Consider the following 12,702-nt stretch of genomic DNA (forward strand, 5'->3'; position numbering starts at 1 on the left):
CTCTGTCGCAGAACAGACTGACGTCTTTCGAGTTCTGGCGTTCAGGGGAGTGTGTGGGAGCCTTCAGCCGTTCGCCTAGATTCACAGTAGGCCTCTCGGTTACGGGACTCATTCTCTCTCCTATTTTGCTTGATTCGTTAGCTCAATTTCAATTATATTGTATTATATTGTGTTATCCTGTATTTCGATATAGTATTTAGTAAATAAGTGTGCCTCCTTAGATCGTTGCCGCTGTTTTCTTTTTCCTAATTATTTTTTTTTTCCTTTCGGCCTAGGGCCCCTCCGGGGCCTACGGCCCCCTGTCACGGACGCAGGTGGATTTTTAGTTCAAACCGTGACAAATGGTAGTGTATTCTTTACTGCTGAGGAAGGCCTGATAGTTGATTGTCCAGTATTTGGAGTTTTGCTGAAAGAAGATATCATATTTTTGCTGTCTAGAAGGAGCTTTATTGCAGTCCCTTTCTTAACAAGCTCATAGCTGTAGAAAAGAGTGAAATACGTAGCCTACTAAACAGCTATGTCCTACTTTCTGGTCCCAAATTGCCGTACATTAAATGTGGAGAGGAAAGCAAAGTGTTTCTGACTGTCCCCCAGATAATGCAAGCATATTCCCTCGTCTCCTGTTCTGACGTATCTGTGGAAAAATTTTTCTGTTGAATGTTTTGACTGATTCTTTGTATGTTTTTTCTTCTACCCTTAAAAGTGACTTCTAATTTAGGGCCGTCCCCTACGGAGGTTTTCCCAGTCTGTACTTTTTGATCTCCTTCAAGTGATTTCGTTCTGTAAACTGCCATATTCCAACAAACCAAAGGAAAACTCACTTTCTGTGTAGGAGTGACAACGTAACATGAACTCAGAAGTACATGTTAAAAATAATATTGTTGAAGTATGAGCTGCTTTAGACTTGCTTTCTCTTTGGCTATACCTAATGCATAATACAGTAGATCAAAGTAAATAGTAATTCCTCTGCATGTACATTTCAGTTTCAAAGCTTGTTTGCCTCATTTTTTGGAAAAATACAAATTTAATTCTATCTTATTGTTTTTTAGCTGCTGATTTGTTCACGGATCTAGAAAATGCATTCCAAGAGAAAATTGATGCGGCTTATTTTGAGACCAGCAAATACTTACTGGATGTTCTCAATAAGAAGTACAACTTACTGGAACATATGCAGGCCATGAGGCGTTACTTACTACTCGGTCAGGGAGACTTTATCAGACATTTAATGGATTTGCTCAAGTAAGAATAAGAAGGGTAATTATGGTGAATTTCTGATGCTCCCAAGTGTGCATGATCAGTACTGCTTTGCTGTCAGAAGATGGCGCTTTAATTATTACTCAAAGTTTTACCTGAACAACTTTGAAATCCTATTTTGACTTGAGTTTCCTTGACCGCGAGGGCTGAAATGTTGTTCTTTTTGGTAGGAAGTATATTCTATATTATTTCATAATGACTTGAAAAACTATATTAGTGTACCTTTACATCAAGCCTGTGAGAGGCTCAGAGATGTTTGTACTTTGCTTGCTCCTGTCAGCAAGTTTAAGTAGCAAAGTTCAGTTTCTGGAGCTCTTGACACCTCTAGTTAGTATTGCTCTGAGCATTAGTCTTCTATGTTTTGAATGCGTTTGGTCCAAAGCATCCTTAGTTCCTTTCTATTTTATTTAATTGATGCCTCACCAATCTGTTTTAAGCATTCAAGCATACCTTGAAGTTTAAGTTCATAAAGTGTTTTTGCAAGCTGGCTGCTTTTTCATGCTGGTGTTACTAATGAAACTTAGTCTACCAGAAATGTCCTTAACAAAGCTTTCCTTTGTTCTGAAAGGCAGGCTTTCTAATAAAGCTTCCATCAACTTCTTTGTACATAACCTTGCTTTTTTAAGTGGAAAATAGTGTGAAGCAGAACAACATTGGTGCATGGGAGTCAGTATTACGTTTGAGGCAGGAGTAGAGAGGGACTTTCCAGCACTGGTCACGAGGGAGAGGATTGCAAAGCTTGCATGTTGCTGTCCATGAAAGGTTTCACAGAGGGAGTGGGTTTACATGTTTCTGTCAGCAGTTCTAAGCCCATGAGATGCCTATCAGTACGTTTATCAAAACTGTGAAACAGAATTAATGTTCTGACATGTTGATGAGTCAATCTGCCTATGCAGCTGAGTTTTCAGAACTGTTATTATAGCAGTGCTAATAACTTGAAACGACTGGCATTGAATCAGGATAATCTTACTCCTCATGCTGGTGTTCAGTTGTATAGCTGCACACATACAAACAGTTATAAATATTCTGTTGATTGATTTTCTTTGTGGTTAACATTGAAAGAGTAACATAAGAGGTTTCGAATTTTCAGGAAACTATTTCACTGCATTCTGCAGTTAGAACCAGTTGCTGCTACAGAATATCTAAGAAGTCTGCCATGGCTTTTCTGTTTCTTAACTTTCAGACCTGAGCTTGCACGACCAGCCACAACCTTGTACCAGCATAACCTAACAGGAATTCTTGAAACAGCAGTGAGGGCAACTAATGCACAGTTCGATAATCCTGAGATTCTCAAACGATTGGATGTTCGACTTCTGGAGGTTTGTTGCATCATGGTGACTCTGACCTGAAACATAAGTGAATGAAAATACATTTAGTGTTTGTGTATACAGACATCTATGTAAAATAAAATTTTGATAAACACATATAGTAAATATTATTGTCCTCCCCTTTTTCCATTGAAGTCCACTTTGAAATATGCGAACCTCACTTGAGCCTTCTCTGCCCATCTCCTGCCCGTTGTTTGTTTATATTTTGAATTGTGGTTGCACAGCCATTTCATTGGCAAAATAAGGTCAAGTACTTGATGTAGATGGCCCTGATTTGGGGTTCTGCAAGCAGGTTTTGGAGTGGTCTTCTTTCTCACCAGTAGTCACTGTGGTGAGGAAGAGTGGAGAAATGAAATTGCATCTCATGAAGGAGACCTCTACTAAGAAACTTGAGTTGATGAGGAAGTTCCAGCCAGAACTGGAGACAGTTCCCAGTGGTGGGAACTGTCTGAACTCAGGCAACTGAAGCAAGCCTGTTCTTTAGGCAAAGTCCTGCCTAAGAAGTCTCCCCTTCTACTTCTATTTTACTAGTTTCAATGGAAAAAAAACCACTGGCAGCATGAACATCAGCAACTGGGTGAGGTGAATCCCACCATTGTGTAAAACATAAGTTAATTTTTGCTTAATCTACTACTCTTGACAATGAACTCCTATGTCACGTATTGTGGTCACTTGCTTTTTCATATTAGCTTTTCATATTTCATCATAAGAGAAGAAGAAGCAGCTCTTCTGCACTAGCATACTCTGATTAGCCACTAAAGTTTACACATCTTTTCAATACAGGTATCTCCTGGGGACACTGGATGGGATGTCTTCAGTTTGGACTATCATGTTGACGGACCAATAGCAACGGTAATGTCATATACTGCTGGTTGTGAACATGTCTCAGATGCTGAGCTGGATTGCTAAACATTTTGTTATTGAAATAACCTTTTTACTCTGGAGTGTTTTATATCAGAGAGACTCCTTTTTTTTCTTTTTTTTTTTTTTTTCCTCAGCATCAGGGATGTATCCACTGTATAAACACCTGAGCCAAAACCTCAGTTCTTATAAATTAACAGGGAGTGCTGAAAAACCACGTTCAAAACATTAGTTACTGAAAATCAGTAGTTTATTTGTTCTAGCAGAGATTTTGACGGGTACTTAATAAATGGAGTGCTGCTCCTCTTAGACTATTGTTATGAGTCTGTAGCAGCTACTTTGAGGTAATTTGCCAGGAACTGGAGAATGTATCTGAGGAGAACTTATTTGTACTAACTAAATTAAATTTGATAGATAGTGTTCACAAGAACTACTGAGGAAATAATTCTCTTGATACAATCAGCAGCAGTACTGATCAGAATGCATTTAGTCTCTGTAAAAATGTTGTAACACTGAAATGTGAAGGAACTGTTACATACATATGGAGTTTGAAGAGCAATCTTTGTCATATTCACCCTTTCTTACACTTCTGTGCACATGAGATTGAAAGTGAAGAAAACCTCTCAAGAAGCAATTACAGGTTCAAGCTTTTTCAGTTGCCAATCTGGTAGAACAACAAACACATTTGTACAAGGAATTGGAACTGGCAAAAGCATTAGAGCAGTTCTAAGAATTACTTATGTTTATTTTAATGTACTTAAATAGAAGACTCTTTTTATGCAGAACAGATAAATTTTAATGCATTTCTGCTCCATTTTCCTTCAGTCTTCTTAAGAATGCAGTGTGGAAATACTGATAATGCAGGAATCTTTTTTGTGTTAAACTAGAATAAGCTTAAATGCAACAGTGCTGTAAGAAGACACAGCTGAAGTGTACTGTGGACCATACTCCAGAGTACTCAAACATAGAGTGCTGCAGCTCTGCTGTCAGCAGTGCTTGGTGCTTGAATGCTGGATAGCTCAGCTCAGTCCTTGAGGGAACATTTTCCTAAGAGCTGTTTTTGTTCTGCTGATGTTTAACAATAAACTGCGTGGGTCAGAGTAGATGAACTGTGAAGATGCTATTGGTTCTTCAGAACACGTGAAATCTATTGTTTGTACTGATATTTTGTTTGTTTTATAGGTGTTTACACGTGAGTGCATGAGCCACTATTTAAGAGTATTTAATTTCCTTTGGAGAGCGAAGCGAATGGAGTACATTCTTACCGATATATGGAAAGGACACATGTGCAATGCAAAGCTTTTGAAAAGTATGCCAGGTGAGAGGTCTGAATGGATGAAATACTTGTAAACTGGGTTTAGATTACTGTAACTGATTTTAAAATGGACAAAAAATCAGTTGTGACAAGTGAAGTTTATATTTTCTTGCTGGTTTTGACTGATTGTTTAATGGTATATAGTGAAGATGAAGTAGTTTTATTGTGTATGGAATTTTCCTGCTTGTTTAACCTAATCCTTGATTACAAGTTTTTGTAGCGATGAAGAAATGAAAAAAACCATGTCTCTGGAAAGTGACCGTTACTCTTTCATCTCCTTTTATTCATCTTCCTTGATGACTTTCCATCTGTACCCTCTGCTTCCTTTTGTCTTGTGCTGGGAGTTCTAAGTCTTCCACATGCACACTTCCAAATTTACTACTTTTACCATTATCTGTTTCTTTTTCTTTTGTTTAGCTAAGAACAGAAGAGACTAATAGTAGAGAAGCAGCTGTTTGAGCAGAAACAGGAAAGCTCTTAAGTATAGTGGCTCTGTATCCTTGGGAATTTTCGATTGTGTTTTTCTGTAGAGAATATAGAATTTTTTGAGTATCTGTACTGGCTCAAGGTTGACTTCTGACCTAACTACATTTACTCTGTAAAAAATAAAAAATAGCTATTGGGAGTTACAGCTCTTTGTGGCATAGTAGTGTTTACAGAAATACTTTAATAATTGGGAACTGTTTGGTGCATGGAGCTGGTACCTTGGCCTCAGGAGCTCTTGTAAAGATGCTCCAGCTTGCAAGGCTGATCTCTAGACTATACAGGATGACTAAGTTTCCTTTCTGAGAGAAAATCTTAGATTTACTTTACTGTTCTTTCTTTGTACCAAAGAAGTCCTTGTTTGATTTGAATCCAATTGGTGTATTGTGTTCTCTCCTTATGTTCCCTTTGAGAATAGGATGTGTTTTTATTCTCATTACTTGAAGGTCTTCATACTGAAGCCATCTCCTACAGCTAGGGTATTTCTTACTCTCGGAAGACATATTCAGGAGGGCCTTCTTATGCTTTTTTATAGAGTATTCTTCTGTAGATTAAATCATAGCCAATTGTCACCTTTAGGTGTGGCTACTTTTTAGGTAATGCTTTACATTTAAAATGCTAGCAAAGATGTTATAACTATTGCTAGCAGGAGGAGCTCAGTGTTGCATTTGAGCATTGTCTCTGATAGAGGAGTGTGCTTTACAAATATCTGCCTTCTGCCTGAAGGGACAGCAGTCTTTTTCATTCTCTGACTTGTCTAAGTTGGAAACTGTGGGTAAATTTTTCTTCCAGTACGTTCAATATGTGGAGAGACTTCCTCAGCACTGGTTTGCAAAGAAGAAGCAGAACTTGCTTCATTTTCTTCTCTTACCCAGCACAGTACCTTACCCTTCTAGACACAGAGCAGCAACTGGAAGACAGTAATTGACAAGAGAAAGCGCCTGTAGGAGGGTCTTTGTTTTTCAGCCACCATGTGGTAGCACTGACTTTCTAAGATCAGCATTCCCAAAACATCCCAACAGCCAGGGCTCTTAATGCTTTAAAGGACCACTATTAAACTGTAGTGCTAGTCTTGCTATTTTCTTATCAAGAAATTGGATGAAGAATATAGATGTATCCAACTCACATAGGTATGTAGAGCAGTTCCAGTTGTTTAACCAGTTCTGGACTTCTGTGTTTGTTTTTTTTTTAATTGACCCTATTTAAAGAAGATGCTATATAGTATATATGAAAGAATCTTCCTACGAAGGCTTAGAAAATTAACAGAATGCCTTGTTGTGCTGTCACTGAGATCATTAGATGGGTCTGTAACATTGTGGATAGGAAAATGCAGAGTCTCATAGCTTTGGCAGTGTTTTAGAAGTGACTTCTGTTTGGGTATCTACTTGATTCCAGAGGGAGCATCCTCTGTTCCAGAGGGTTTCTGCAGTTGATGATAGTCTTGATGATACCCTTCTCTGTCTTAGACAGATGCTCTGTCTTACAGGGGAACAGGCTTGGACTCCTACAGCCACAGATTCCCTGCTCCTGTTGCAGCCACTCTCTCTTCTCAGTGTGGTAGTACAAAATATGCTGCCTGTAATATGAAGGCTAGTGGCAAGAGGTACAAGAGGCCCCAGAAGAACTGCAGATTTGTGGCTATAGATTTTTCATCCAAAAGAAAGCATGGAACATGCTGTATTTTAGTCTCTTAGAACTAAAAGGGCCATTTTCACTTGTGATACTCTGCAAATTTCCAGTGCTGTCTGAGCACGCAGTTGGTGTCTTTGGCTAACATTTTCAAGGAGTTAATTGTGCAGTATTCTTTGTTCAGCTGTTTTTTCCAGTGTTGCTACTGCTATCCAAGACTGGTGGCTGTTTTATGAGGTATTCATTTTGGTAGAAAAAAGATTGCCAATCTGGTTTGATGGCTGTGCTTGTCCTTGTGGTCTTTAACATGCCATCTCTTTGAATTTTTTTTTTTACAGAGCTTTCTGGGGTGCTGCATCAGTGTCACGTTCTGGCATCAGAAATGGTCCATTTCATTCATCAAATGCAGTATTACATTACATTTGAGGTATACTCTATCCATCCAATATGTTGCTTAAAAATGAAGTACTTTTAATATTTTGTATGTGTTGTGTGTGTCTTAAGTTTCAAAGAACTTGTCATCTAGCAATCAAAACAGCCCAATCCTGAATCATTGTACTCCAGGTGCTTGAATGCTCATGGGATGAACTCTGGAACAAGGTCCAACAAGCACAGGACTTGGATCACATCATTGCAGCTCACGAAGTTTTTCTGGACACAATCATAGCTCGGTGCTTGCTGGATAGTGATTCCAGGGTAAGTCTTCTCCTTTGCATTAAATTGTAGCTTTGTGAGTTTGTCTTATGAATTTGGAACCTTCTTCTCTTAGGTTCCAGGACTAAGGAGGAAAAGTCAGTGTTCTCCCTCTCAAATAAGACCTTGTTATTGGAGGCTGCTCCTTGCACACACTGATAGGTGCTGATTATAAAAGTTGTTGCAAGGTGGGCCAGTTGCTTATAGTCCTGAGAAACAGAATTCTTGTGCAACAACTGATTTGGAACTTTGCAAAGCAGTTTCTTTAGCTGAACACGGAAAGACTTAATTTACTTACGTTCTCAAGAGTGGTAGTAAATTAAATGCTTCTACTATAATACTCTTCCATTGTTTTGGTTACTTAACTGTCTCGCAGGTACTTCTCAACCAACTTAGAGCTGTTTTTGATCAGATAATTGAGCTCCAGAACGCTCAAGATGCAATGTACAGAGCTGCTCTGGAAGAATTGCAACTAAGATTGCAATTTGAAGAGAGGAAGAAGCAACGAGAGCTTGAGGTACAGTAAGAACATTACTAAAACATGAAAACTAGTTGAATAATATCTAATTAATATCTGATTTGGAGGGCTTTTTATTTCAGCTACATCTACAAAAGAAATGAAAAATGTTTTGGGGTGCTTTTGAAAGTCATCAGCAGTAGGTAGTGAGTTTGAACAAAACCTCCAAATGACATTTTTCACTTGTGTCTTACTCAGAAACTCTAAGTGGATAGAGTTTGCACTGGGCTGGTGTCACAGGTTACATAGATTTACCTGTGCCCATGACAGGTGGCAGCCACCCCGTAGGGCCCCTGGCATGAAAGGGAAGGGAAAAGAGGAATGGGAAAAGAGAACAGCGGTGGCAATCTAAGGAGGAAAACTTATTTTACTAAATATGATATCGGAATACAAGATAACACAATATAATACAATATGATTGAGGCTAATAAATCGAACAAAACAGAGAGATAGAGTCCCCAAAAACTGAGAGGCTTACTGTGAACTCTAGGCGACACGGCTGGAACACTTCCCACTCTCCGAGAGTCCGAGTAAGAGAGAGCTCCAATCTGGGAGCGAGGTTATATATGTCCTTCTCCCGTGACTTATCTCTGACTGCGAAGTCCTCTGGGATACATAGTTTTCTTCTGAGAGCTGAGTATTCGGGACGTTGTTATTCCACGGAACTGGAGTATGAACCTTTTAATGATCCATACTGCACATGATGTTATGATGTTATGATATTGACAGCAACATTACAAAACCATGACAGCTGGGAAGGATGGGATGTTTTAGGGGTGTTTTAGGCATGTCTTAGGTGAAGGAAATGGTAGAGCCTTAAATATTCTGATTTTTCTTGCAATGAATGCCTGCCTGCATACTTGCATGTGGAATATGCAGAGCTGGTGCAAGACTCAACTGCTTTGCTGATCTCAGATTTCTTTGGTAGCAAAAGCCTTTCTGTGAGGAATGTGAGAACAACTTCTCTAACTTGTCATTGTAAAAAATCATGTAGTGACACATCCTGAATGTTTTCATGTGCTGTACAGCCATGGAGTGGACTGATAATTTCAGCATTTGAAGGTCCATGTTTGGCTTTCTTTGGCAGCATTTGATCATGGGAACAAGGTAGTTCAGCCCAGCAGAAGGTAGACACACCTAGCAATTTCTATCACATGACAACTGAATTCCTACACGTTTTGTCTCTTTGTAGGGCAAATGGGGTGTAACTGCATCAGAAGAAGAAGAAGAGAAGAAAAGGATAAAAGAATTTCAAGACTCCATACCTAAAATGTGCTCACAGCTGCGAATACTCACTCACTTTTACCAGGTACCCTTTTTGATATGTATATATATTTTTAATATGGATGATTAATTACAATATGTAGAAATCAATTTCACGTACAGGGTAGGCATAACTTCCATTTGTAGATCGAGGTCTTCATTTCTCTGTTGTAGTTAGATGCCTGTCTTCACCATTCCTTAATAGGCAACACAGATGTGAATTATTCTGGCCTTATCTTATTATATCTCCTACTAGAGCTCCCATTCCCCAGGAAAATGAGCTGATACATTTCGGGGAGAGTGTTCAGAAAGCAATGAAAAAGGGAGCACAGCACTATGTGCTACAGCTGCCTTTCAGAGTCAGAGCCCAGGTCAACTGAAACTCAGAACCCTACCCCTATCTCCACTCTTGCCTTTCATGTATAAGAAATTCTTGATGTAGTATAGTCTGCCTTTAACTTTTCATATTTATCACCTTTGGCATACCTGAAGATAGATGTTTTTTTTTTAATGATATTGATACCAAATATGAATTAAAGCTGCGGGATTTGCTTTCTTCCTGCTTGTTAATACTTTCTGTATCCTTTTTCTCTATTACTTAACATCTGTAGACACACATTTCCATGTAGTAAACACGTAGGGATATATTGGTTTCCCTACGTAAATAAATGAGGTTATAGTGTTCTTGGTTGTTACCCAAAATCTCATTTTTCTGCTGTAAGAGTAAACTGGGTTCTTTTTAGCAGTTGTAGTCATGACTTAGCACCTGCACAAGCATGCACACAGCATTTCCCAGCCCTTCTATCTGACTGTTTCCACTAAATCTATTTCTGTATTGCCCATAGCTGTGCTGGATGAAGTGCTGTTAAGTGTTGATTTCATATAAAAATTTTAAGGAAAGCAGAATACTATGGTAAGTTTAGAAAATATTGGTCTTTTTTTTTTTGAAGGCTGTGTAGGCTTTGATAGGAGGACTTCAAATCTGGAAGGATTTTGCCTCCTGCATCCAAATTTTGCATTTCTCACTTCCAGAGAAATATGGAGTCAGGTTACTTATGGGGTATAAGTTGTGAATAGATTATAGTTTGTGTGCTCTGAAAAGCTCTTGGGCCATCCTTGGTCATCTTCAGAAGTATTTAGGAAATAAATGAGACATGCCTACTCAGGCACACAGGAATGCTCCTCTGCAGCCTCTGAACCCTTAGAACAGATGGAGAGTCCTGTCTGGGTGAGGGGATGGCCTGTTTGAAAGACTGAGCTATGTGCACTGAAAATTTTGAGGTGTCTGTGGCAAAAATTTGAAGGTAAAACCAAGCTGTGGGTTTTTTGTAGGAAGAGTAAGTCCCGCATAACTCATTTGCTAACATTTGAGTATAAATTCTTGTGCTCGTCCTTTCCTGGATTCCTTCTGCCCTGTTGCCAGGCTTAGATACCACCGAGAATACCTGTGTGAAGCACACTAATGTTGTCTTCTTAGCTGTCTCTTGTTTGTTTCTTTTTTTTCCTCATTCAGGGAATCGTCCAGCAGTTCTTGGTCTTGCTGACAACCAGTTCTGATGAAAGCCTTCGATTTCTTAGCTTTAGACTGGACTTCAATGAGCATTATAAAGCAAGAGAACCAAGGCTTCGTGTGTCTTTGGGCGTGAGAGGCAAACGAAGCTCACATATGTGAAACAGCTGCTAAGGACTGCACCTCGGTATCCGAAGGATATTGAACCTCTTGTTGGACAAGGCAATCAGTGTTGACATAATAAAACCAAATTGTGCGTAGTAGGTGTCCACCATTTCCGCAGACAACGTTTTAAGTCATGTGATTGTGTGACACTGTATAACAGGAAGCAAAAAAAGTAGGTTTGTGAATTTTGGGGTTTGGTTTGTTTTTTTTTGTTGTTTTGTTGTTTTTTTTGTTTTGTTTTTGGTTTTTTTTGTTTTGTTTTTTACACTAATGTTTATAGAATTATCAGAGTAGATGGGCTTCTTGAACATCTTAGATTCATCCTCAAGTCATCCTTTCGAACAAAGGCCATTCTTATTTGAAGCTTTGTAAGCTCCCTCCACTGTAACTTATATTTGTGTCGAAAAAAATCACATCTTTTGTTTCAGAAAGCACCATTTCCTTTTTTAACAAGAAAATAAAAAGGTTATTTTTTCTATATGTACTTGTTCTATTTGAAAAGAGCTTTTGTTAAAGCCAATGGATCAGGACACAGACCTCATGTCCTCATTATGAAGCTATCCAGCATTTCATTATGCTGATTTTCAGTTTCGTGATGTGTTTGACTGTGTAAGAAACTTTGTATCTGGAGACATAAACTTCTATTTAATTTTTTCTTTGTTTTCAAAGTTTACAATTTGAAATAAAAGAAAAAATAATTGGCAAATTCTATAGTTACTGTACAGGAGAAAACTATAGAAGCAGAGCCAGGAGTAAATCTATTGCACAGAAGATCTAAGAACTGAAGTTACTCAGTACTTTAAAAGTGAAAGATTCAATTAAGATTAAAGTGAATGAAATAATTGATGTTCAAAATCTGATGTGTAGAAGCAATCTGAGTTAGATAATGTCGATTTAATTCTCTTCCCTTGCCTATTTTTTCATTGTAAATATTTATATATTGCTGTCCAGATGTGGGGAGAGGAGGGATTCTTCTTTTGCAAACTTGTCACTATATTAGGTCATTTATTATGTTCCACAGGTACAAGCTTAGAAAAATAAAAACAACTATCTTTCAAACATTGGCTTTTCTTTTTGTAATTGAAAAGTTACGATTCTTTGACAGGGTAAGAAAGGAGAAGCTTACAGCTGGGAATGTAATGGCTACAGATCCCTGCCCATTTTTGGTACTAGTATTTTCCGTACTTACAGTTATATGTAATTCATTGATTAATGGCTTCCCTCCAATGAAACAAGTCTCTGGCCTTTTTTGCCTTTTACCCTTATTCTGTCTGAACCCCTGGGAAGCAGATGCTTTGGCCAGGCCATTCAGGCAAAGCTGATGTGACCATGAAGGGACAGCATCTCTTGTGGGGATGATGCATAAAACTGAAGGCCTGGACTAGCAGGCTTGCCTTCCAGGATTCTGCTGCAGTGCTCCTGAAAATGTTATAATATGGGCTTTGGGATTTTTGCTTTTATTAAATAAAACGTGTAAGCCTTTTAACCCTGTGCCCCTTAAATAACCTGCCAGTGGACTTCTATTCACTAAAGTATTTGCAGGCAGCATTTCAGCCATAAGAAAAACCAGACACCGAAGCAAGTGATAATCTGTGTGCCAAGGGAAAACTGAAGGCTTCAAAGCTTGGCTTCATAACATCACAAACCACTGTACAGGTAGGAATACTCCGTTTCTGTGTGTATG

At 38.6% G+C, this 12,702-nt stretch overlaps 1 protein-coding gene across 6 annotated transcripts in view; it reads left to right on the forward strand.

The window, feature by feature from the left end:
* Positions 1 to 12,077, forward strand: part of TUBGCP3 (tubulin gamma complex component 3) — a 49,904-nt gene extending 37,827 nt beyond the window's left edge. For 3 of the 6 annotated variants that reach the window (XM_085552454.1, XM_085552462.1, XM_085552486.1), the window contains 9 exons: positions 1,050 to 1,239; positions 2,438 to 2,573; positions 3,366 to 3,434; positions 4,626 to 4,761; positions 7,209 to 7,297; positions 7,435 to 7,566; positions 7,940 to 8,080; positions 9,273 to 9,389; positions 10,821 to 12,077. In XM_085552454.1, coding sequence (XP_085408580.1) covers positions 1,050 to 1,239; positions 2,438 to 2,573; positions 3,366 to 3,434; positions 4,626 to 4,761; positions 7,209 to 7,297; positions 7,435 to 7,566; positions 7,940 to 8,080; positions 9,273 to 9,389; positions 10,821 to 11,015 — 1,205 coding nt within the window. In that variant the 3' untranslated portion in view covers positions 11,016 to 12,077. The remainder of the gene's footprint in view (positions 1 to 1,049; positions 1,240 to 2,437; positions 2,574 to 3,365; positions 3,435 to 4,625; positions 4,762 to 7,208; positions 7,298 to 7,434; positions 7,567 to 7,939; positions 8,081 to 9,272; positions 9,390 to 10,820) is intronic. The other 3 variants (XM_015849179.3, XM_015849186.3, XM_085552490.1) reach the window with 2 other exon arrangements.
* Positions 12,078 to 12,702: the final 625 nt, after the last annotated feature.

Source organism: Coturnix japonica, chromosome 1 (genome assembly GCF_054131305.1).
Source record: "Coturnix japonica strain WE chromosome 1, WE-NBRP24, whole genome shotgun sequence".
NCBI lineage: Eukaryota > Metazoa > Chordata > Aves > Galliformes > Phasianidae > Coturnix > Coturnix japonica.